The 20,705-nt window shown below is 52.2% G+C and overlaps 3 protein-coding genes across 7 annotated transcripts; 2 read left to right on the top strand and 1 right to left on the bottom strand.

The window, feature by feature from the left end:
* The first annotated feature begins 5,360 nt into the window (after nt 1-5,360).
* On the top strand, nt 5,361-11,399 carry Bcl6b (BCL6B transcription repressor). Of its 2 annotated transcripts, none has more exons than XM_026382280.2 (9): nt 5,361-5,395; nt 5,942-6,132; nt 6,351-6,572; nt 6,687-7,034; nt 7,313-7,437; nt 8,232-8,396; nt 8,481-8,611; nt 8,713-8,850; nt 9,205-11,399. In XM_026382280.2, the coding sequence occupies exons 2-9, from the start codon at nt 5,954-5,956 to the stop codon at nt 9,319-9,321; spliced, it is 1,425 nt and encodes a 474-aa protein (XP_026238065.2). In that variant the 5' UTR covers nt 5,361-5,395; nt 5,942-5,953; the 3' UTR covers nt 9,322-11,399. The 2 variants fall into 2 exon arrangements, with proteins under 2 accessions (XP_026238065.2, XP_026238066.2); XM_026382281.2 differs by having other exon boundaries at nt 5,372-5,635.
* A 2,193-nt stretch (nt 11,400-13,592) lies between these two features.
* On the top strand, nt 13,593-17,549 carry Slc16a13 (solute carrier family 16 member 13). Its single transcript, XM_026382279.2, has 4 exons — nt 13,593-14,135; nt 14,283-14,426; nt 15,085-15,822; nt 16,684-17,549. Exons 1-4 carry the CDS (start codon nt 13,937-13,939, stop codon nt 16,887-16,889), a joined length of 1,287 nt encoding a protein of 428 aa, XP_026238064.1. The 5' UTR covers nt 13,593-13,936; the 3' UTR covers nt 16,890-17,549.
* Nucleotides 17,550-17,857: 308 nt separating this feature from the next.
* Nucleotides 17,858-20,436, bottom strand: Slc16a11 (solute carrier family 16 member 11). 4 transcript variants are annotated; one of them, XM_026382278.2, is made up of 5 exons: nt 20,365-20,436; nt 19,573-19,780; nt 19,165-19,308; nt 18,222-18,989; nt 17,858-18,134 (listed from the first exon to the last, which is right to left on the bottom strand). In XM_026382278.2, exons 2-5 carry the CDS (start codon nt 19,772-19,774, stop codon nt 17,905-17,907), a joined length of 1,344 nt encoding a protein of 447 aa, XP_026238063.2. In that variant the 5' UTR covers nt 19,775-19,780; nt 20,365-20,436; the 3' UTR covers nt 17,858-17,904. The 4 variants fall into 4 exon arrangements, with proteins under 4 accessions (XP_026238063.2, XP_026238062.2, XP_026238061.2 ...); XM_026382277.2 differs by lacking the exon at nt 20,365-20,436 and adding an exon at nt 20,027-20,215; XM_026382276.2 differs by lacking the exon at nt 20,365-20,436 and adding an exon at nt 20,022-20,112.
* Between the last annotated feature and the right edge of the window lie 269 nt (nt 20,437-20,705).

Here is a 20,705-nt window from a genome sequence, read left to right as displayed (position 1 = left end):
TGCCAATATTTCTGTGCTGCTAGAGCCAGGGGAGCTGGGTGTGGGCAACAAAGACTCCACTTTGCTCTCTGGATCCAGAACTTACTCCCAGGGTTGCTGGCGGTCAGTATTCCTGAGACTATCCTAGAGATTTTAAAGGAGCTGTTCCAATGCTTTCATACCCTTTTCTTCCCCACCTCACAAGAACTTTGCCACAAGGCCCCAGATACTTGTGTCGCTTCTCCAGGGTGGCCTTCCAGGGCCTGGCCTCAGCGGTGCCTCCCCCACCCTCGCTCTAACACCACAGTGTGGTTTGGACGTGGCCACAGTGCCGTACAAACCACAGTGTGCTGCTGGGGCGGGGGCAGGACGGGTGGGTTGAGAGGAATAGAGCACAAGATGGTGCTATGAAGACCCCCCCCCACCCAAGAGCAGGGAAACAGAGAAGGCATAAAAGGCAAACATGGCCCCACAAAAGGTTGGGGAAAACCAGGAACCAGGGACAGGAGTTGAGCAGGCAACTGGAAGGAGAGAGGCCTAGGGGATGAGTTCACAGTGTAATAAGACTAGAACCATCTTCCCTCTGAAGGAACTCAATTCAGTGGATCCCTAGGGTGGGATCAAGGGCAGAGGAAATAGGGAATGACTGGGGGGTGACCAACAAACTGCCTCCTGACTCAGCAAGGGCAGAGTCCCAAGGCTTCCTGTGTCCATTTCTCCCCTCCCTGGGTCAGAACCCAAGAGAAACGCTAGGAGAGACAGAGGGCCAAGGACAGCAGGGTTGGGAGTTGGCAGTCCAGAGGTGGTGGGGCCGGAACATGGTTGAGAGAGGGGGGCCGGAAGTCGCCCTGGGCCCTGGGCCTGCCACAAGATGGAGGCCAAAGGCAGGAAATGGAGGCCAGGGGGAAAGGGGAGAAGCAGGGCCCAGGAAGGGGGCTATCTGGATCTGAAGGCCAGATATTCAACCCCCAGTGCTGTTCCCAGTCCCCCATGGCCCTCCAAGGACCATGTCCCACCCCCACAACACCACCCACCAGCCTATCCACCAGGCCCAGGCAGGCGGGCCCACCCCAGAGAGCCACGTTTAAGCTGAGACAAACATGCCTCTCCCCACCCCCAACCCTAGGCCTTCCCTTAGCCTTTTCCTCCTGTCCAGGACTTAATTTTTTAAAGTACCTCCCAGAAAGCAAAATCCAAGGGCCAAAATCCCTTCTGCAAATCAAAATAGTACCCTGTAAAACCCAATGTTATCCTGCCATATCCCATCCTACCTTTTACCAACCCCCTTCCGACACACCCCCAAAACTCTTTAACAATCAAAAAGATCTAAGATGGTGTAAGTAAGTAGTCTTTTTTAGGCCCCTTATGTTGCCAGACTCCCTCCCCGAGACCCCTATCTGTCCTACATTAAACACTGCTAAGGCCCCCTGCTCCTCATTGCTCCCCCAGAGCCCCAAAACAGTAGCTATCCCCAGCTCCCACCCTCGGCAGAGTCTTTGTGGGGGTGAAAGAGAAATCAAACACTATTCTAAAGGTTGGGGATGTTGGGAAGCATTCTGCTCTCAGACTTCAGTCTCCATCTGGGGGGCTGCAGTTTAGGGGTATAAGAGAAAGACTCTCCAATCATCCCCCCAATTCCAAGACTGACAAAGCCCAACCCCACCCCAACACGCACCTCCAAACCTCCCCCCCAACCCGCCACGTCTCTCCTGAAAACAGGGGACACTTTCCTCCCCACTTACCTCAGCTACTCTCCCCTGAGATCCTGGTCCCCTATTTTGAAAGGAGCAAATTTTGGGGTGCATCCCTTACATTTGGGGTGCAGGAGAAAGGAGCCGCCCCAGTCGCATCGCTGGCCTCCTTCCTCTCAGCTGGCTCAGGGACTGGGGAGTGCCCTGGGGAGGGGGGACCCCTACAAGAGAGTTCTGGAGGGGGTTCCTCCACTCCCAGTCAAAATTGGGGACACCCCCCCAAAACCCGTCCCAGCCCATCCGTCTCCAACTCGGCGGGAGAGGCAGCTGCAATGCCCCAGTCAGATTCCCCCAACACTACATTCCTCACCCCATCTAGAGGGGTCCCGGGGCCCCCAAAAAATCCCAAAAAAATCTAGGATGTTGGGAAGACGGTCCTGGACTAGATCCCCAAATTTGGGGTCCTTAGATACCCCCGTTTTTTCAGGAAAATTCCGTCTTTCGCCTGCCTCCCGCCAGCCCTGCTCTGTCCCGATGCCAATTTTGGAAGTCACTCCCTCCTTCCTCCTCCCCGTCTCTCCAGGGCCCCCCCTGCTTGGGGGCTAGGGTCCAGGACACCTGGCTTCCAGACCAGGGGGGGGCACTCCTCAAAGGGCTAGGGGCCAGGAGGTCAAGCTCATTGCTCCTGTCTTAAGGAAGCAGGAAAGCCCGATCCTCCCTTCCCCTCCCCCCTGGCTGGTCTCGGTGGTGGTTTAGGAAAGCCTGGAGGATTGGAATCTGCCATTGCTGTTGCACAGGCAGTTTTTTTTTTTTTTCCTTGGGTTGGGGGGGTGGGCGGTGGGAGGGAGAGAGGGGAGGAGAACCGAAGAGAGCAGGGACCCAGGCGGGAAGAGCTGGCCTGGCTCACCCTCTAGCCCCTGCTGCCGTTGGGAACCCCTCCCCCCTCAGCTCACCCACACTCCAGTCCTCTGCCTGCTTTCTGTTTGGGGCTGTTATCTTAGAAAATCAGGGTACAGGAATCCCCTCCTTTCACCCCCACTGCCACCATTCCTTGCCACAGTTCCAACAGCACTGCCCTGCTCAGGGGTGTCCACTTTACTAAAAGACACCCCATTTTCCCCCAAACTTAAGTGTTTTCCCTAAATAAAGTGGGGTTTGGAGTCTGAAACCACTTCTTCTCTCTCAGATCTATCCAGACCACATAGTATTAAGTCCATCAGGAGGCATCATGGCCTTTCCAAATTTCTCCCTTCAAATCATGTGCTTATTTAGGGGTTCACTAAAGACATTTCTAGAATCTGGGGTGAGAGGGAGCTCTAAGCGAAAGATACTCAACTCAGAAACGTGCTCCAAATCAAAGGAACCTCCAAATCAATCTCACCTCATGATCTATCCCCCAGCTTCACCCAAATGTACCCAAAGTGTAACAAAACAGCCCCAAATAAGGATACCCCCCAAATTTAGTCTTCTATCCTGAGGGACCTCACCTTATAGCTCCCCCTGGACAAAGTTTCCTAGTTATCCATGCATACACAAGAATACCTCCCCCTCAAAATAAGTTTTCACATGATTCAAATATACAACTTTATACCCCCCAAGACCCCCACCCAACCACACAAAGCCTTCAAACTTGCTCTCCGTTTCCTATTATGTGCCTCCTCAAAGTAATTTAAAAACAAAAATCTCCAAACTGAATTTCATGTCCTCAACAATTTAATCTGAGTCTTGACACTTATACCCCAAAAGACTGTACCCCAAAATCAGCATGAGCATTCTGGCTTTTCTGATAATCCAAGATGACAGAGATGGATACGGACTCCAAATTGTAGGTGTCAGAATCCTCATGCCTCAAACATACCATAGACCCTCAACCAAATGATCTATCCCCCAGCTTCACCCAAATGTACCCAAAGTGTTACAGCCCCATTGCCTGTAACAATCAAATCAACACCCACTAACAAATGGCACCCCATAACTGACCAGATAACATTCTATCCTGATACCAAAGGGAGCCCCTAGCCTAATTCTCACCACCAGACTGGACAGAGACCAAAGTAACCTTCATATGCCAAAGCCACCTCACCATTCTGTGTCCTTAGTTATCCCCAATTCCCACTTAGCTGTTCTTTCATGCACTCAAGTAAAGACAACTTCAAATCTGACCAGAGAGCTCTAGGCCTGGATATGCAGCTCCATGGTAAATACTTAATAATTCCTGGTCAACTGTACACCCTTCTGAGACCAAATCCAAAGAGGTCCTCTTTTGCAGCTGGTCTGGTCCCTCTTCTCCAAATAAGCCTTGCCCCCCCCCCCCGCAAAGTCTCCCCAAACAAAATATGAGGGTATGATCTCCCAGATCAGCAGTTTTAAAATTAGAATTGTCAGGCCCTCCTTCTCTCTTTCACTCTTCTCTGTTTGTCTTTCGGTTTACCCTACCCAATTTTCATATTAGTGTTTACTAAAAATAATATCTTGATTAGAAAAATATCTTGATTAGATATCTTGAATATCTTGATTAGAAAAAGAAACATTGTGCCCCCAGGCTCAAGCCCCACTCCTGGTCTCACCCACTCCCCTCATTCCCAAAGTCCTGGATTTCCCACTTCCATAGGAAACCCAGCCTGACGGTAAGTCCCCGGGTCCCTAACTCTACCTCTCTTTTTCTAGAACTCCTCTAAGAGGCAGAAGTGCAAAATAAACCATCGCAAAGGGGAGGAAGCCCAAAGTTTCAGCCGCCAAGACCAAATCCATCCAGCCCCCTAGTCTGTGCACAACCCCAGCCGGGTGGAAACCACGGGGCGAGGCGAGGCTAGTGCTCGTCCGCCCCCTCGTGGAAAGAGTCAGACATTGCCGATCTTCGCCTACTTGCCGCGCTGGACCCCGGCGTCCCGCCAGCCTCAAAGCGTAGCCGACCGGCGGGTGCTCGAGGACCTATTGAGCTGGGACTAGGGGACAGCAAGCGAGCGGGCTTTGGGCGGGAGTCGGTCTCTCTGAATCCCTAAAAGGACTCAGAAGAGAGTTGGGGCGGGACGCCGGACGCCTAGGTCTCCTGAGCGTCTCTCGGCCCCCACCCGGGGCTTTCCCCACCTCCTCGAGGGGAAGCAGCTGGCGGAGCCGTCCGGTCTCAGGACAATGGAAGGAAACGAACTAGAAATCATATCCGCCCTCTCCCTACCCGGCCCGGTCAGAGCCCCCCTTTTTGTGGGCCCTGCCAAAGGAGCCTGTCATTCACACCACACCCTTCCACTATCTGAGACCCCACGGAAGACCACTAGGGCCTCCCCCAAACCTGGTGTCCCCCTTTTCACCCTTAACATAGTACATCGGAAGGGGGAGTCGTGATGTGACACCTTCTTCCAAAAGCCAATACACCAATTTTCGCTGTCCCGGTCCTCCGATTACCCAGAGCCTCTATTATTTCCCATCCTGGACATCCCTAATCTCCCCAGTTCCAACACCCACATCCTCAATTCTTACTATTAGAGGCCCCCCCAAATCCCCACGTTAGGATCACCTGGTGTTTCTGAGGTCCCGCCTTAGAGACGGAGACCCCGCCCCAGGTTCCCCATCTGGAGAGCCAGGGAGGAAGGAAGGATACAGACCCAGGCGTTCACCCCACCTCCACCCCCGCCCCCGACATCCCGGAGGGATAAAGGAGCCGAGGCCGAGAGAGACCCCGCCCCCCCCCCCTTGAGAAGAGAAGCCGCAGCCCCTGCGGGACGGGGGTAAGAAGGAGACACTGAGGGAGCCGGAATCCTGGGACGCCAAAGAGGGTTGGGGCTTATTGATAGTAGGGAGCCTGAGTCCCAGAAATTGCACTTTACTAGGATGGGGACTGTATAGGAGTAGCAGAAATCTGCGGTTCGTAGGAGGGAGTTTCAACTGGGATTTGGAGGGCAGCTTTTCTGGAGTCCCCAGGCCGGGTCAAGCACTTAAGATCTAGGCGCGCCAAGAAGCAAAGAGAGGTAGGTTGTGGAGGGACACAAGGAATCCAACCAAAGGCTCTGTGCGCGATATTTCGCACGCTCTCCATCGACGCAGCGGTGGGGAAACTTCAACTCGTTCCAAGCGCTCTGGGATCTAGCTCTCTGGAAGTCAGCGACGATGTGGTTGAGGACAGAATTAACGAGACGAATTAAGTGAGGCTTCGTGTGCTGGGGCCCGGAGATGGTGAACCTGGCTCTAGCAGCACCTTGGGAGAAAAGACAAGCAGAGAAGGGAAGGTGTCTTAAGACTGCAGAATCCCTGAGCTCTTTCCACCGCATCCACAGGCCTGCGTCGCTATGGGTTCCACCACTGCCCCAGACGGAGCGCTCGGCTACGTCCGCGAATTCACCCGCCACTCCTCCGACGTGCTGGGCAATTTGAACGAGCTGCGCCTGCGCGGGATCCTCACTGACGTCACGCTGCTGGTTGGCGGGCAACCCCTTCGAGCACACAAGGCGGTTCTTATCGCCTGCAGGTTCGAGGGTTGGGGCTAGTGGGGACCAAATGGGGAAAGGGGTGGAGCCATAGGCCATAGAGTGGAAATTCAAACCCAAACCTTGCTGGAAAAAGAGGGGCGAGTCCCAGAACTAAACAGGGTATAATAGTGGGGAAGCGGGATTTCTAAAGGAAGGGGTTTTCTAAAGCAGCGCGTGTGTCCCTTGGTCTAACATGACCTATCTGTCCTCTCTCCAGTGGCTTCTTCTATTCAATTTTCCGGGGCCGAGCAGGAGTAGGGGTGGACGTACTCTCCCTGCCCGGGGGCCCCGAAGCTAGAGGCTTCGCTCCTCTTCTGGACTTCATGTACACTTCGCGCCTGCGCCTCTCTCCCACCACTGCACCCGCTGTCCTTGCGGCTGCCACCTACTTGCAGATGGAACATGTAGTTCAGGCATGCCACCGCTTCATCCAGGCTAGGTAAGGGAATCATGATTCTGTGTCCTTCCTGGGTGAGGTGGCGCCCCAGGTATCAATGGCAAAGGCAAAATTAGGAAATAGAACTAATGTCCATCACGTTTTTTTTTTTTCCAGTTGTGAACCTCTAGGCATCTCCCTGCGACCCCTGGAGGCAGAACCCCCCACACTCACAACAGCCCCTCCACCAGGCAGTCCCAGGTGCTCTGAAGGGCACCCAGACCCACCTACTGAATCTCGAAGCTGCAATCAAGGCCCCCCAAGTCCAGTCAGCCCAGACCCCAAGGCCTGCAACTGGAAAAAGTACAAGTTCATCGTGCTAAACTCTCAGGCTTCCCAAGCAGGGAGCCTGATTGGGGAGAGTAGTTCTGGTCAACCTTGCCCCCAAGTGAGACTCCCCAGCGGAGATGAGGCCTCCAACAACAGCAGCAGTGAAGAAGGACCCATCCCTGGTTCCCATAACAGGTACGCGATCTAGAATTCCAAGACTTTGTAGAGGCCAGCCTGTGTTATCAGTAGGCAGGGAGATGGGAGGTCCCTTTCAAAGATACTAGTCCACCTTTGGGAATTGACTAGAGATCAGGGTAACTCAGTGGGGAGGGACTTTGACAGGGCCATGAATGTGGCTCATTGATTAATATTAGCTCACCATCAGAGGATAGGCCTTTGACTCCAAGTTCTCTTGGAGAGAATGTCTCTATGTATAATCTCTCCTAACCTCTTCTATGGGCCTATCTGCTCAGGCTTTCTCCAACTACTGCCGCTAGGCAGTTCAAATGTGGAATTCCAGTCAGTGCCCCCTATCTCTTCACATCCCGGGTTCAAGAGACTACTGGATCACCCTCTGAGCGGCCCTGTCCACCACCAGGTAAGAGCTCCTCTTTTCCAGTTTTTCTTCTATGACTATACCAGGCCAGTCTGGGTTAAAAGGACTCAGGAGACATCTATTCTGGTGGTTCCTAAACTTTATTATTTTTTTTTTTAAGAGAGAGTGGGAGACAGAGAGAGAGAGAGAGTGAGAGAGAATTTTTTTTAATATTTATTTTTTAGTTTTCGGCAGGCACAACATCTTTGTTTGTATGTGGTGCTGAGCCATATCCCCAGCCCCCTAAACTTTATTGCAAATTAAAATTACGTGGGAAAGTTTTAAAACTCCCAGGTCACACCCAGAAATCAGAAAGTCTAGAAGTGGGGATCAGTAATTTTTTTTTTTTTTACATCATCATAGAACTTTTTTTAGCGGGGGAAATCAGTAATTTTTAAAGCTCCCCAAGTGCTTCCAATGAGTAGCAAAGTTTGGGAATTTCGGGCCTATCCCTATTTAGGGTTGAGTAGTCTGTCCAGACTTTGACAGTGTCTTGCTGGTGGACTGTCATCCAGACTGGTGCAATATAGATGAAACCAAAACCTCTGCCTACTAGTAGGGGCTTCCACCTACTGTCACCACTATTGAAGAAATTAGCAGAGTGCTCTGGAATCAAATGTAGAGTAAGATTTTATGGCCTTTGTCAAATGTGTCCCAGAATCCTTCACAGTGAATTGGAAGAAAAGAACACCTTACCTACTTACTGTTGTTGGGTTTGAGGATTCACTCCTACCCAAGAAGCCCTCAATTAGTAACTATGGTCGTCATTGCTCACTACCCTCACTCACCTTTCCCAGGAAGTGAGTTTTTCGGCTGCCAGAACTGTGAGGCTGTGGCTGGATGCTCTTCGGGGCTGGACCCCTTGGCTCCCAGGGACGAGGACAAACCCTATAAGTGTCAGCTCTGCCGGTCTGCCTTCCGCTACAAAGGCAACTTGGCCAGTCACCGTACTGTGCACACAGGTAGGAGAGGAAAGGGATTTGGCTTTCGTGCCCACCACTGTTTTTAAGGCAATGTCCCTGACTTCTCTTCCTCCCTGTTTATAGGGGAGAAGCCCTATCATTGCTCCATCTGTGGAGCCCGTTTTAACCGACCAGCTAACCTGAAAACGCACAGCCGCATCCATTCGGGAGAGAAACCTTACAAGTGTGAGACTTGCGGTTCGCGCTTTGTACAGGTACGAAGCCAACCCCTGCAGAGAGGGTTCAAAGGTTAGAGGGCGGGGTGGAGAGAATTCTGCCCCTCCCAAAGGTGATCTGAAGTCTCCTCCCCTCCCAGGTGGCGCACCTGCGCGCCCACGTGCTGATCCACACCGGAGAGAAGCCCTATCCTTGTCCCACCTGCGGAACTCGCTTCCGCCACCTACAGACCCTCAAGAGTCACGTCCGCATCCACACTGGAGAGAAGCCTTACCATGTGGGTATCCAGCATGGCCAACCCTTAGAATTACCTTCCGTTCACCTAGGGGCGGAGCTCTGAGAGGAGGGACCTTTCTACCCTTAGATCTCTTGGAAACTAAGAGTCCTAGTGAATAAGAGGCGGAGGCCGAAGTAGGGATTGCGCTTCTTCATTTTCCAGAGAGGGATTAACGGGTGGGAAAACCTTTGCTAAAATAAATCAGGGTCTATCTCCCGGGATCCCCTGAGGATTTGGGAGGATGTGAAGGCCAAAGCGCTAATTTTCTATAGAGAGCTGGACCGTTTCCCTTTGCCCAACACCTAAAAGATGGTTTTGGAATGGGTGAGACCTGACTCAGTTGTCCTCCCACAGTGCGACCCGTGCGGCCTGCATTTCCGGCACAAGAGTCAGCTGCGGTTGCATCTGCGCCAGAAACACGGGGCTGCTACGAACACCAAAGTACACTACCACATCCTGGGGGGGCCTTAGCTGAGTGCCCCAGACCCCACTCGCTCCCCAGGGCCCAGGAAGTCCCCAAGCTTGGACCTGGCTTCCCTGTTCGTCTTGGTATGGGGGTGTGCAAGACCACTCTGGTATCAGAAACTGCTGCCACCTTAATTTCTTGCTGGGGAGAGCAGGAGTGGCAGATCCAGGCTAGATCTGCCTCTGTTTTGCTGGTCAAAACCTCTTCCCCACAATCCAGATTGTCGAACTAGAGGCTGGGGTCAGGGAGACATTGGAGGCCTGGTTTCCTTAAGGGAAGAGCCCCCACCTGCAGTCCCCACCTCATTTGGTTTATCTGTAAATATAATTTATTGCAGCCTTTGGGTAGCACCAGGGCCTTCATTCTGTTGCATTTCCCACTTCCCTATGCCACAAGTGTGATCAAAAGTGACCAGAAACATAGAATGTGAAGTCACAGCTCTGCTGGCAGAGATTATTAGCACTTGGCTCTCTCCTTTGGCTTGAGTGTTTTTATATTGTTATTGTCATAGCTTTTATCTTTACAATTGTTCTTTTTCCTGTTTGTTTGATGTTGGTTTGTTTAAAATGGAGAAAGGGAGACTCCATTCCCTGCTCCTCCAATTCTAGGTCTGGAACCTTTATTCATTCTAGGGCAAGCCCTAGGAACATGTGGGATTATGGAATTGGGTCTGGAACCCTCTCTGGTATTCTGGACTCTGAGATGCTCTAGCAGGCTAGAATTAGATATAGTCTTTTCTTTCTTTTCATGGGTGATAGGAACCTTTATGATGAGCCTAAAACGGAGGTAACAAATGCTTCCTGAAAGTTGCGGGGTGGGAGATTGGATCCTAAATCACTTTAAGTAGAGGCCAGTAGTCTTTACTTCAAGATGGTTCAGAACCTACACTGTCTCACCAATCCAATCACCTGGGTTTGGCTGCCCTGCATTCATCTGTCACAACAGAGCCCACCCAAGGCTTTGAATTGAATTCATAATTCTCTCACTACGGCCAGTTCTTAGCACTGAGTTGATCCCTCCTCCATGGGAGAAAGATCTGAAATTTCTTGTCAGAGATCATATGACCTTTTCTGATTCTACCAGTCTCTAAGAATATTGTGACCTAGGGGAGAAATATGAAACTTTACCTTGACTATAGAGTTGTGACCCACCCATTACTGTAGAGGTATCTAGGTTTGAATGTTCCTTGGGGTTCTCTATACTGAGATGAACCCCTTCTTTCTTTAATGGGTTTTGGACATCTTCTGGCAAGTGTCCAGATTCCAGAAACGTCTTTGTCTCTTTAAGTCACAGGTGTTTGGTAACTTTCTTACCTTAGAAAAGCTGGATCTGTGATCTTGTCTTCCCATCACTGCATTCCTGTCTGGAACCAGTGAGTGCATTAGAACCTTCCACAGGAAGAGGAAAGAGGCTGAGTTCCATTCTGGGTTTATTGTAGTTTGGAATTATGATTGCAATTGTTGTTGGGATTGGAGATTTGAGAGTAAAACTGGTTGACTGATGAGTTCAAGCCCCTTCTAGTTGACCAAGTTGCCAGGTAGGATTAAGAGGTTGATTAAGTGCTGAAGTTTCCAGTGTTGACCAAGTAGGGGAAAAGTTATGGATGGGGTAGCCTCTTAGAAACTGTCTGGAATGTTGAATAATACTCTGAATCCCTGATTTATAGTCTTGGCCCTTGTAACCCTGGGACCTATTTGATTATAGGACATGGATGGAGGGTAAAAAGCACTTCTGAATTGGGGGGGGGGTGGAACTTCCTCAAGATAGATCAATACTAGTTGCTGTCACTTGGGGACTAGTGAGAAAGCTATTCTCCCTAAGTCTATCTTAAACCCCATCACCTCATTGAAGAATTGAAGAAGAGGGAAAGCAAGAGGAGACATGTAAAAAGAAACCATAATCTCTGTTTTAGCAGATGGGATGAGCAGGTTGAAAGTGCCTGGGGGTGGAGATATTAGCTCTTTCAAGATCTGATCCTTGGAATAAAGAAGCCTCTGAGTCTATCTGTTGTGTTCTGGGTTCTTGCCTCAGGGGACCTGGGGATTGGAAAGAGATTTCTTCCCTCTTAAATAATATTTGGATTCTGTGCTCATTTCACTGTTTCATCCCACCACACATCTTAAATGGTCCTTGTTCTGCCCTTGCCTTCCGGCTCATTGTGTAGGAACCAGTGACTTCATGAAGTTTCTCCGGAGCCACCTGCATCCTGCTGGTCTGAAGTCACTTCCTGCCTGAGGTGCAGAGGCAGCAGGGAGAAACTAGGAAGCCACTAGTAATACCAATAGGTTGAGGGGTGCGTTTGTGCTGGGGATATTAATGCTTGGGACACCCCACCACCACTAAGGAAAATGGTTGGGACTTGGATCCCAAGGACAACAGGAGGTGGCAGTGAGAAGGCTGTGTAGTTAAGAGCCAGCATGCCAACTCCACCTTTGTCTCCCAGCAGTGGTATCTTGGAAGTCTATCCAGTGTCCCGAGCATGTGCCTCTCCTACTTTTTCCCGTTCTGTGTGTGTCCTGGGTGCATAGCTCTGGTCTGGCCCTCAGGCAGAATGGTCACAAATTCTGATATTATCCCTGCCTTCTGTCTTAAAAGTCCTTATCTGTGATAAAAGTCAGATAACATGGCCCCTGATTTGCCTCCAACATTTACAGGATGTGGTTGTGTTTCTTAATCTTTTAATACCCAGACCTGGAAAAAAAAAAAAAAAAAAAAACTAAATCCTTCCTTCACTTCCCTCTGCAGCTTCACTTCCCTCTATGCCCTATTGAAAAGAAGACCAGCTAATATTACTTTCACCTGCTACATGGTGTGCCCTAAACTAAGCATTTTAGTGCATGAATTTTCTAATTTAACCCCCCTGACAACCATTAAAAAATAGCCTAACTTACAGATGGGAAAACCAATATCTTGACCAAGTTAATAAATGATAAAGTCAAGATTGGAACCAGTTTGATTCTAAAGACTGAGTTCTTAACCACTTATATATGACCACACCAACTAGCATATTCCCCATCAATAGTTTGAATACATATTCATACACACACACACACAGAGGTAAGAATTCTGGTATGATTATTTTCCATATGTGAAATCAAAAGCTACACAGTCTCCCCACCTCATTCCCCTCTTCTTCTTTGCCTGTTTGTTTCTTTTCCCCACTAGTCTAGGTGGGATTTTTGTTGTTGTTGTTTGTTTGTTTGTTTGTACTGGGGGTTTAATTCAGTTGTACTGCTTAGGGCTAAATTGCTGAAGCTGGCTTGGATCTCCTAATCCTCCTGCTTCAGCCTCCAGAATGGCTGAGATTACAGGCCTGTGCCACCATATCCTGCTGGGTATGAACTCTTTGAGCCCAGGGAACCCAGGTCGGGGGTCCTCCAGAGCTTGAGGAAGGAACTGAAGTCCAAGACGTTAATGCTGTGGAGTCTGGGGAGGACTAGGGGGTGCTCACAGGGGGCCTGAGTACTGGTGGGGTAAGAAAAGCTGATTGCTCCAGTTGCCGGGGTCATAACTTCTCTTTATCCCACCTTGAGTTCAAAAAATATGGTTAGGACATAGCTGTTACTAGAGGGCAGAAGAAAAGGTTCCAGCCCCGCTGAGGAAGGGGTAGGTGGTGTTGGTGGAGCCCTATGTGACTTTACAGCCGCCCTTCCTCTCTTCAGTTATTTTTGGTCTCTGTGACCCAAGGTTTCCTGTTAGTGGGAACAGAAAAGTGTTATCATCACAGAAATGAATGCCAGGAGTCCAACAACCCATTCCCCGTCTCTTTTCCGTTGGCCCTTGAACCTCTCATAAATCCAGCCATCTCGATTTGGGGAGCTGCGTTAACGGTGGCACTCCTTCGAGTTATTTTGAATTTTATAACCTGTCCTCTGGAACCCCACGTGGGTCTGGCATTCCTCAAAAACAAGTGAGTGCTTGCCTCTCCAGAACCAGTTTGCCCACCACCAGTCCTTACGTGCGGGTTTTGGTGCTGAAATGCGGATGACTCGGCCCACACCATGAGCAGGGGACCGCTGCATCCCCGCGGTAGGTCCCTGCATCACGTGTGGCTGTATCCAGTCAGTCGCTTCAGGACCCTCCTTACGCATGCGCCCCACTCACTGCCCGTCCGGAACAATGCTCTAAGTCCCGCCCAAGCCTTCTGGCCCCACCCCCTGCTCTGGAGTCCTGCGTCCTCGTTGGCTAGCTAGGGATTGGATGTTGGCCCGCTTGACCAGGTGTAGACATCCCCAAAGATAATTCATACCCAGGCCGGTGCGCGTCTCCATTTCCACCTCCTGGTCCCTAATCGAACGTTTGGGGGCCCGCCACTAACGAATTGGCCCTTTCCTGGACCCTCAGCTGCAGGCCAGCCGGGCTGCGCCTCCGTGCGCTTGTGACCGAGGCTAGCACGGGCCTGGTCTCCCCCCTCCCCCGCCTCACTAAGACCGTACCCCTTGGGAAAAGGCGCAGGCGCCTCACGCCGCCTGATCTGTACCTTTCTCTTTACCCGATTTTGCACCCCACCCCGCGTTTGGTTCCGAGCCTCCCAGCAGGGTGGGCATACACTGGTGGAAGTCTAGAGCCCGGCTCCTGCAGGGGCTGGCTCTTAGTGGCGGCAGCCCTGTTCCTACCCAGATGGCTCGTGGGGCCGAGCCCCCCGATGGGGGCTGGGGATGGATGGTGGTGCTCTCAGCCTTCTTCCAGTCGGCACTGGTGTTCGGGGTGCTTCGCTCTTTCGGAGTCTTCTTCGTGGAGTTTGTGGCGGCGTTTGAGGAGCAGGCAGCGCGCGTCTCCTGGATCGCCTCCATTGGAATCGCGGTGCAGCAGTTTGGGAGTGAGTGCTGAGCCCGGTCCGGTGTCCTGTGACCCTCACCCTCGAAAGAGAAAGGGGTTACAGGAACCGAAAGGGGAAGAAGAAGGGGTGTGGAGGATGCTAGGGAAGGACGCCTGAGTCCTCACAGAACCCTTTCCCCTTCCCCAGGCCCCATAGGCAGTGCCCTGAGCACGAAGTTCGGGCCCAGGCCTGTGGTGATGACTGGGGGCATCTTGGCCTCGCTGGGTATGCTGCTCGCTTCATTTGCTACCTCCTTGACCCACCTATACCTGAGTATTGGACTGCTCTCAGGTGAGACCCTGGGCAAGGACAGGAGAGTCATATACTTGGGTCTTTGGCCACTGGATTTTCACCTTTTTCCTGCTCCTTTCAAAAAGTTTAGGGAGAATGTTGAGGGAAAGTTTGAGTAGCACTTGTGCCCTGAAGGGAATTCTTAAGAGAATGACTAAGTTGGTTAACATGGTGGGGAAATTGGAAAGTCAAAGATAATGAATCCAAGAATGTATGTGCAAGCCCAAGGCTAGAGGGACTGGAGGATTTCTGTAAAATTGTTCTGGGCACTGTGTCTGAAATGAATATCATTAGCCTATGTACAAAGAAAGACTTTCAAAGCTTACGCAACTTGGCAAAGTAACATTACATGGCCAGAAATGGTAGAGCAGGGGTCTAACTCCAAAGTTCTGTGCTACTTATTTTACAAACATTATCTCTAGTCCTCCCCCAGTCCCATAAAGTGTAGCAACCCCATTTTGCAGATGAGGAAATTGAGGCTGGGAGAGTAAGTAAAACACATGGGGTCACACAGCTAGAAACTGTCAAAACTAGGACTACATCCAGGTCTGTGGGACCCCAGAACAAAGGCTATATTCTGCTGCTGAGCACTGTTGGGATTACTGGGTTTCCTGAGCTCCACAAAAGTTCTCAACCCCCATTTCTTCCTTTTTGACAGGCTCTGGCTGGGCCTTGACCTTCACTCCGACCCTGGCCTGCCTGTCCCGTTACTTCTCTCGTCGTCGATCCCTGGCCACAGGGCTGGCACTGACAGGAGTGGGCCTCTCCTCTTTTGCATTTGCCCCCCTCTTCCAGTGGCTACTCAACTACTATGCCTGGCGGGGGGCTCTACTGCTGGTATCTGCCCTCTCCCTCCACCTGGTGGCATGTGGTGCTCTCCTCCGCCCACTATCCCTGACTGAGGACACAGTTATGGGTGGCCCTGCAGCCCAACTCACCTCCCTCCTCCATCATGGCCCCTTCCTCCGTTACACTGTTGCCCTCACCCTGATCAACACTGGCTACTTCATACCCTATGTCCACCTGGTGGCCCATCTCCAAGACCTGGATTGGGACCCACTATCTGCTGCCTTTCTACTCTCTGTGGCTGCTATTTCTGACCTTGTAGGGCGTGTGGCCTCTGGGTGGCTGGGAGATGCAGTCCCAGGGCCTGTGGCACGGCTTCTGATGCTTTGGACCACCCTGACTGGGGTATCACTGACCCTGTTCCCTGTGGCTCAGGCTCCCACAGCCCTAGTGGTTCTGGCCGTGGCCTATGGCTTCACATCAGGAGCCCTGACCCCAGTGGCCTTCTCCGTGCTGCCTGAACTGGTGGGGACTGGAAGGATTTACTGTGGCCTAGGACTGGTGCAGATGGTAGAGAGCATCGGGGGGCTACTGGGGGCTCCTCTGTCAGGTAAGGGGAATGGGGTTGCCAGGTGGGCAAGGGCTGCCATGTTGCACAGTCGGGGGAAGGAACTATTCCCATCATGTGTATGTGAATATTGTCCTCTGGTATGGTACAGTTCACAGCCTGCATGACCAATCATAGCAGACTTGATATGGGTCCATAGGGTAGAGAAATTGGGGCTGGGAAGTTCTAACTGGAAAGACAAAGAGGAGTTAAGTGGAAATCTTGGTATGGAGCTAACAGCCTGGGTTTTCAGAGGATATGGCCAGATCTGGACCTATATAACATTCCAGTGTCTTCCATTTTCCTTTGTCTTACTGGGCCCCAGGCCATGTGTCTGAGTACTCTGGTCAAAGTACTCCAGGCTCAAGATTCAGGAACCTTATGACTTTAACATTCCCTCTTAACTATTAACTGAAGATGTGGAACGGCTACAATTGCCAGAAAGAAACCTACAGGTATGCCTGACATAATCTGGCTTATCAAATCTTCATGGGCTGGTTTGGAGATTCTTTCTAAAGGCACACAGGCGGTTCAAATTACCTTTGAGGCCCTTAGGGAAAATAGAATTCTCACATTCATCTGGTCTACCTTGGGAGTTTTGATTTCTGTAATATTATGCACCTTTCCTTCACCCAAAAAAGGGGTCTGAGGGCTGGGGATGTGGCTCAAGCGGTAGCGCACTCGCCTGGCATGTGTGCGGCCCGGGTTCAATCCTCAGCATCACATACAAACAAAGATGTTGTGTCCACCGAAAAACTAAAAAATAAATATTAATTTTTTTTTTTTTTTTAATAAAGGGGGAATGAGCTGTCAGCCCCAGCGAACAGATCACTCATGTGTATTCTTTTTCTCTCTTGGATCTAGGCTACCTCCGAGATGTGACAGGCAACTACACAGCTTCTTTTGTGGTGGCTGGGACCTTCCTTCTTGCAGGGAGTGCAGTTCTCATCACTCTGCCCCACTTCTTCTCCTGCTTTTCAGCTCCTACTACCAGGCCTCAGGACCTTGTAATAGAGGCAGTGGATACCAAAGTCCCCCTGCCCACGAAGGAGGGGCTGGGAGAGGACTGAATTCCACTAAGAGATAGTCCCCAAAAGCCAGATCTTGACAGCTCCAGATTTTCTCCTGCCCAAAGGAGGCATCCACAGAACCACAGTGCCTTAAGATTCTTGATCCCTTTCTCGCCCCAGAGCAGGCCTGGGACTCCTCCGATGTGTGTGCCAACCCTTGGTATTTTGCTGAGGACTTACATTTCTTCTCATTTGCTCTCCCAACCTTTTCTGAAGGATCCAGAGATCCTACTCCATTAAGCTGTGAATCAACTGAAAATCAAAGGCCAAGAGACTTCTCATGTTTTACATGTGAACTCTAGTGTCCTCCTAAGTGTCCTCTCTGAAGACAGATGTTTGAGAAGCAAAGGTGTCTGTTTGAGATAAAACTGAATAAGGAAACCGTACAATAATTGTAACCGCAAAAAGAACCAGGGCCCATGTGTGGGTTGGCTTATGAAATCAGGGCAGGGGAGGGGAGGTGTCCAGGAGCTGTGATGATCCTGAGTTCCTCCCTCCTGTCCACTTACCTACCTCTTCCCCACCTGGGGCTTAGAAATTAAGGGAATGGTGAAATCACAGAGTGTATGTGTGTGGGAGGGTAGCTTGTTTAGGAGGGGGAAGAAAGGCTGATAGAGATGAAGTTTGGACCTAGGATTCTCATATTTCCCAGGAAAATAAAAGGAGATTGAAATGCTGGAACTGTTCCACCAGGTCTGGATATTCAAGGTAAATAAAAATGGAGCAGGTGGCATCCATAAGCATCTTTTCCCCCACCCCAGCCCACCCAAACTGAACTGCAGACAACTTCTCAAAGACTCCCTGTTATGGCAAGGATTTGGGCAAAGAGGAATGGACTGACTGGATAGCTAAACACCCTTCCCCACCCCCAACTGGGGTCCTGTTTTTTCCAAAAGCCTTTTGGGATATCTTAAAGTAGAATATTTTCAGGCTTCTAGGATGGCCAACAGTTGGAGCTTTCAGAAAAATCAAATAAAAATTATTTATTGGGGGAGGGGTTTAAACAAGAAAATGATCAACAATCGGTGTCCAGAGTGGAGGGAGGTCCTCCTGGGGGTGGCAAGGCAACCTGGGGCATCGGAAGCAGCTCCCCTCTCTCAGGGGGAGGGGTAGCTGGAGGTGAGGTTGGACGACAGGAGGGGAGGGCCCTAGGTAGCCCCAAGTAGATGAAGCTGCCGAAGAGGATGAAAGAGCCACAGACGAGGAAAGAAGCGGTGAAGTTTCCTGTCTCATCCCTTAGGAAGCCTGAGAACAGGGGTAAAGGAATTTAGAGGTCTTGCATCCCAAGGGCAGAGGACGGTTGGGAGTGGATCTGCTGGTTCAGGCCCTTACCTGACAGGGGAGGGCCCAGGAGTCCCCCGAGGCTCATCAGCATCATCACCAGCCCAGTGGCCTGCACCACACCTCCGATGCCCACCAGCCCCGGGAGCACACCAAAAACTAGGGGGGCATAACTTCCAGCGCTAAGTCCGTAGGTCCCAGCTGCAGCCAGCAGGGGGCCCCCCCAGTCGTCTTCGCTCCCCACCGCCGGCACCAGTCCCACTGCCAGCAGCCCCAGCCCTGTCAGAGCTCCAAACAGTGCCAGCAGCCGCGGAAGGGGCACCCAGCCCTGGTCCGCCAGACACCCACAGACCAGTCGGGCACCCGAATCCCCCACTGCAGCCACGGCCACCACCAGAGCTGCCCCGTATCCCCCCAGGCCTCGGTCTAAAGCGTGTGGGGCCAAGTGCACGTAGGGGACGAAGTACCCACCCCCAATCAGAGCTGTACCCAGAGCAAAAACTGAGAAGGCCCGATGCTTGAAGAGACCCAAGCCGAGGGCAGCTAGAGGGTTGAGGGGTGGAGCCTTGGGGTCGCCAGGGAGGGACAGGGGTCGCAGCAGGGCGCCACAAGGGGTGAGGTGGAATGTGACAGCGCCAAGGAGGAGCAGAGCGCCCCTCCAGCCGAATGTGTCAAGGAGGAGCTGCAAGGCAGGCGCCAGAAACAGGGAGGAAACCCCGTTGCCAGTGAGTGCTAGTCCCACAGCCAAGACCCGACGGCGAGAGAAGTAACGGGAGAGGGTACCGAGGGCAGGGGCAAACACCAGAGCCCAGCCAGCGCCTGCGAATAGATAAAGTGAGATTAAGGCAGGTTCCAGGGATGCCTGCCCCAGCATTCCCAGCCGTGCTTCTTGCAGAAGCCCCCCCCCCACCTCATTCGTTATCCCAATTCCCAAGAAAGTCCTATCCCCACCATCACCCCTGATCATCACCCCGGGTCATGCCACTCCCCTCACCAGCGAGGAGGCCCAGGCCGAGGTAGAGGTGCAGCAGACTTCGGGCGAAAGCCGATAAGACGAAACCCAGCGAAGTAAGGACTCCCCCAACCATCACCACCGGGCGCGCCCCCCAACGTGTGCTCAGAGCGCTGCCCACTGGGCCTAAAAGGGGTCGAAATCAACGGAAGACACGCTCCTGGACCCCCAAACTCTCTCCAACACTTCTCATTGGCTATTTGCTTGGCCTCAAACTCCTCCCTGGGTCTAATAGCTCCTCCCCTTGACCTCAAGTCCCACTCTTCTAGAACTTGGTTTCCATAATCAGTCGCTCATTCTCAAGTTGTCTAGTAATTAATTGGATCTCCCATCACTATACTCACAGTTCCTATACCCTCTTCCCACCCCCCACCTTGGGCCCTCCCTCACTGGCTGCTTGCTGCATGGCCAAGGCCAGGGCGCTGACCCACGCAGTGTCCTGGGCGCTTCGGTCAAAATGCTCGGCGAGGTCAGGGAGAGCAAGGCCCAGGGAGCGTAAGAGCCCGTAGGAGAGCCCATTCACCGCGAAGGCCGAAAACGCCACCACCCAGCCCCAGCCCCCGTCCGGGGGTCCAGGCGGCTCGGGGGTCATCACCGTCTGTAGGGGTGGGGAAACAACTGTGAGCGAGGTCTCCGCTCCTGAGCGTCCTCTTAGGAGCTAGCATTCCTGAGATCCGTTCTCCGGCTGCTCTCCCAGGGTGGGCACGTCACCCAGAGCGTGGGTGAGGGAAACAGGCCTAGGGACAGAACTCCTGGGTGCTCGAAGGGAACCGGGTTGGGGAACAGCTGGATCCCCCAAGCCGCGGGCGCTCCCTCCCACACACACCCTTTCGCCTTACCCGACCTCTCTAGGCTGTGGGGGGAGGGGAAGCTCGACCGGGTTTTCTCCCCGCTTCCCGGGCGGGCGGGGCCCCGGAATGGAGCGACTGCAGAGATGGAGCCCAACTTGGACAGGTCCTCTCCGTAAACAGAGATCACCACAGGGGCCTGAGCCACCTGGGACGCGGGAGGGGTACCGAGGGCGGGGGCAGGCTGAGACTGTCAGCCAATCCGCCGAGCCGCGGGTGAGGCCAGACGCTGAGTCCCACGGGGATTGAATTATCCACACACAACCCCCAGCCCCCGGTAGGGAGCGGCCAGGAATAGATGTCGCCTCGCCCCGCCCCGCTCACGCCCACGCACCTGCCACCAGCTGCGCACAGAGGAGACGCGTGGATTGCAAATCCTTCGCAAAACCAGGGGCAGCTGATCACATGTGAAAAGAGGGATGGTCCCCGGAGCCTAAGGAAACGAGTAGTTCTGTTCACCCAAACGTTGCTGAGGATCCAGTAAATCTAGGATATCACATTGACCTCCAGTGGGTGCCTGCTTTGTGCTCAACAAGGGCATGCCCTCAAGGAGGAAGAGAAAGGAGAGGACTCCCTAAGATGAGGTCCAATGGTATGCAGTGCACTTTTTACATGTTATCGTTTCATCCTTACAATAACCCTATGAAAAAACTGCCATCCCCGTTTTACTGTTGC

The sequence above is a fragment of the Urocitellus parryii genome, chromosome 7, assembly GCF_045843805.1.
Source record: "Urocitellus parryii isolate mUroPar1 chromosome 7, mUroPar1.hap1, whole genome shotgun sequence".
NCBI lineage: Eukaryota > Metazoa > Chordata > Mammalia > Rodentia > Sciuridae > Urocitellus > Urocitellus parryii.
The sequence above is the reverse complement of the archived record's forward strand: the minus strand, read 5'-3'. Positions and strand labels throughout refer to the sequence as shown.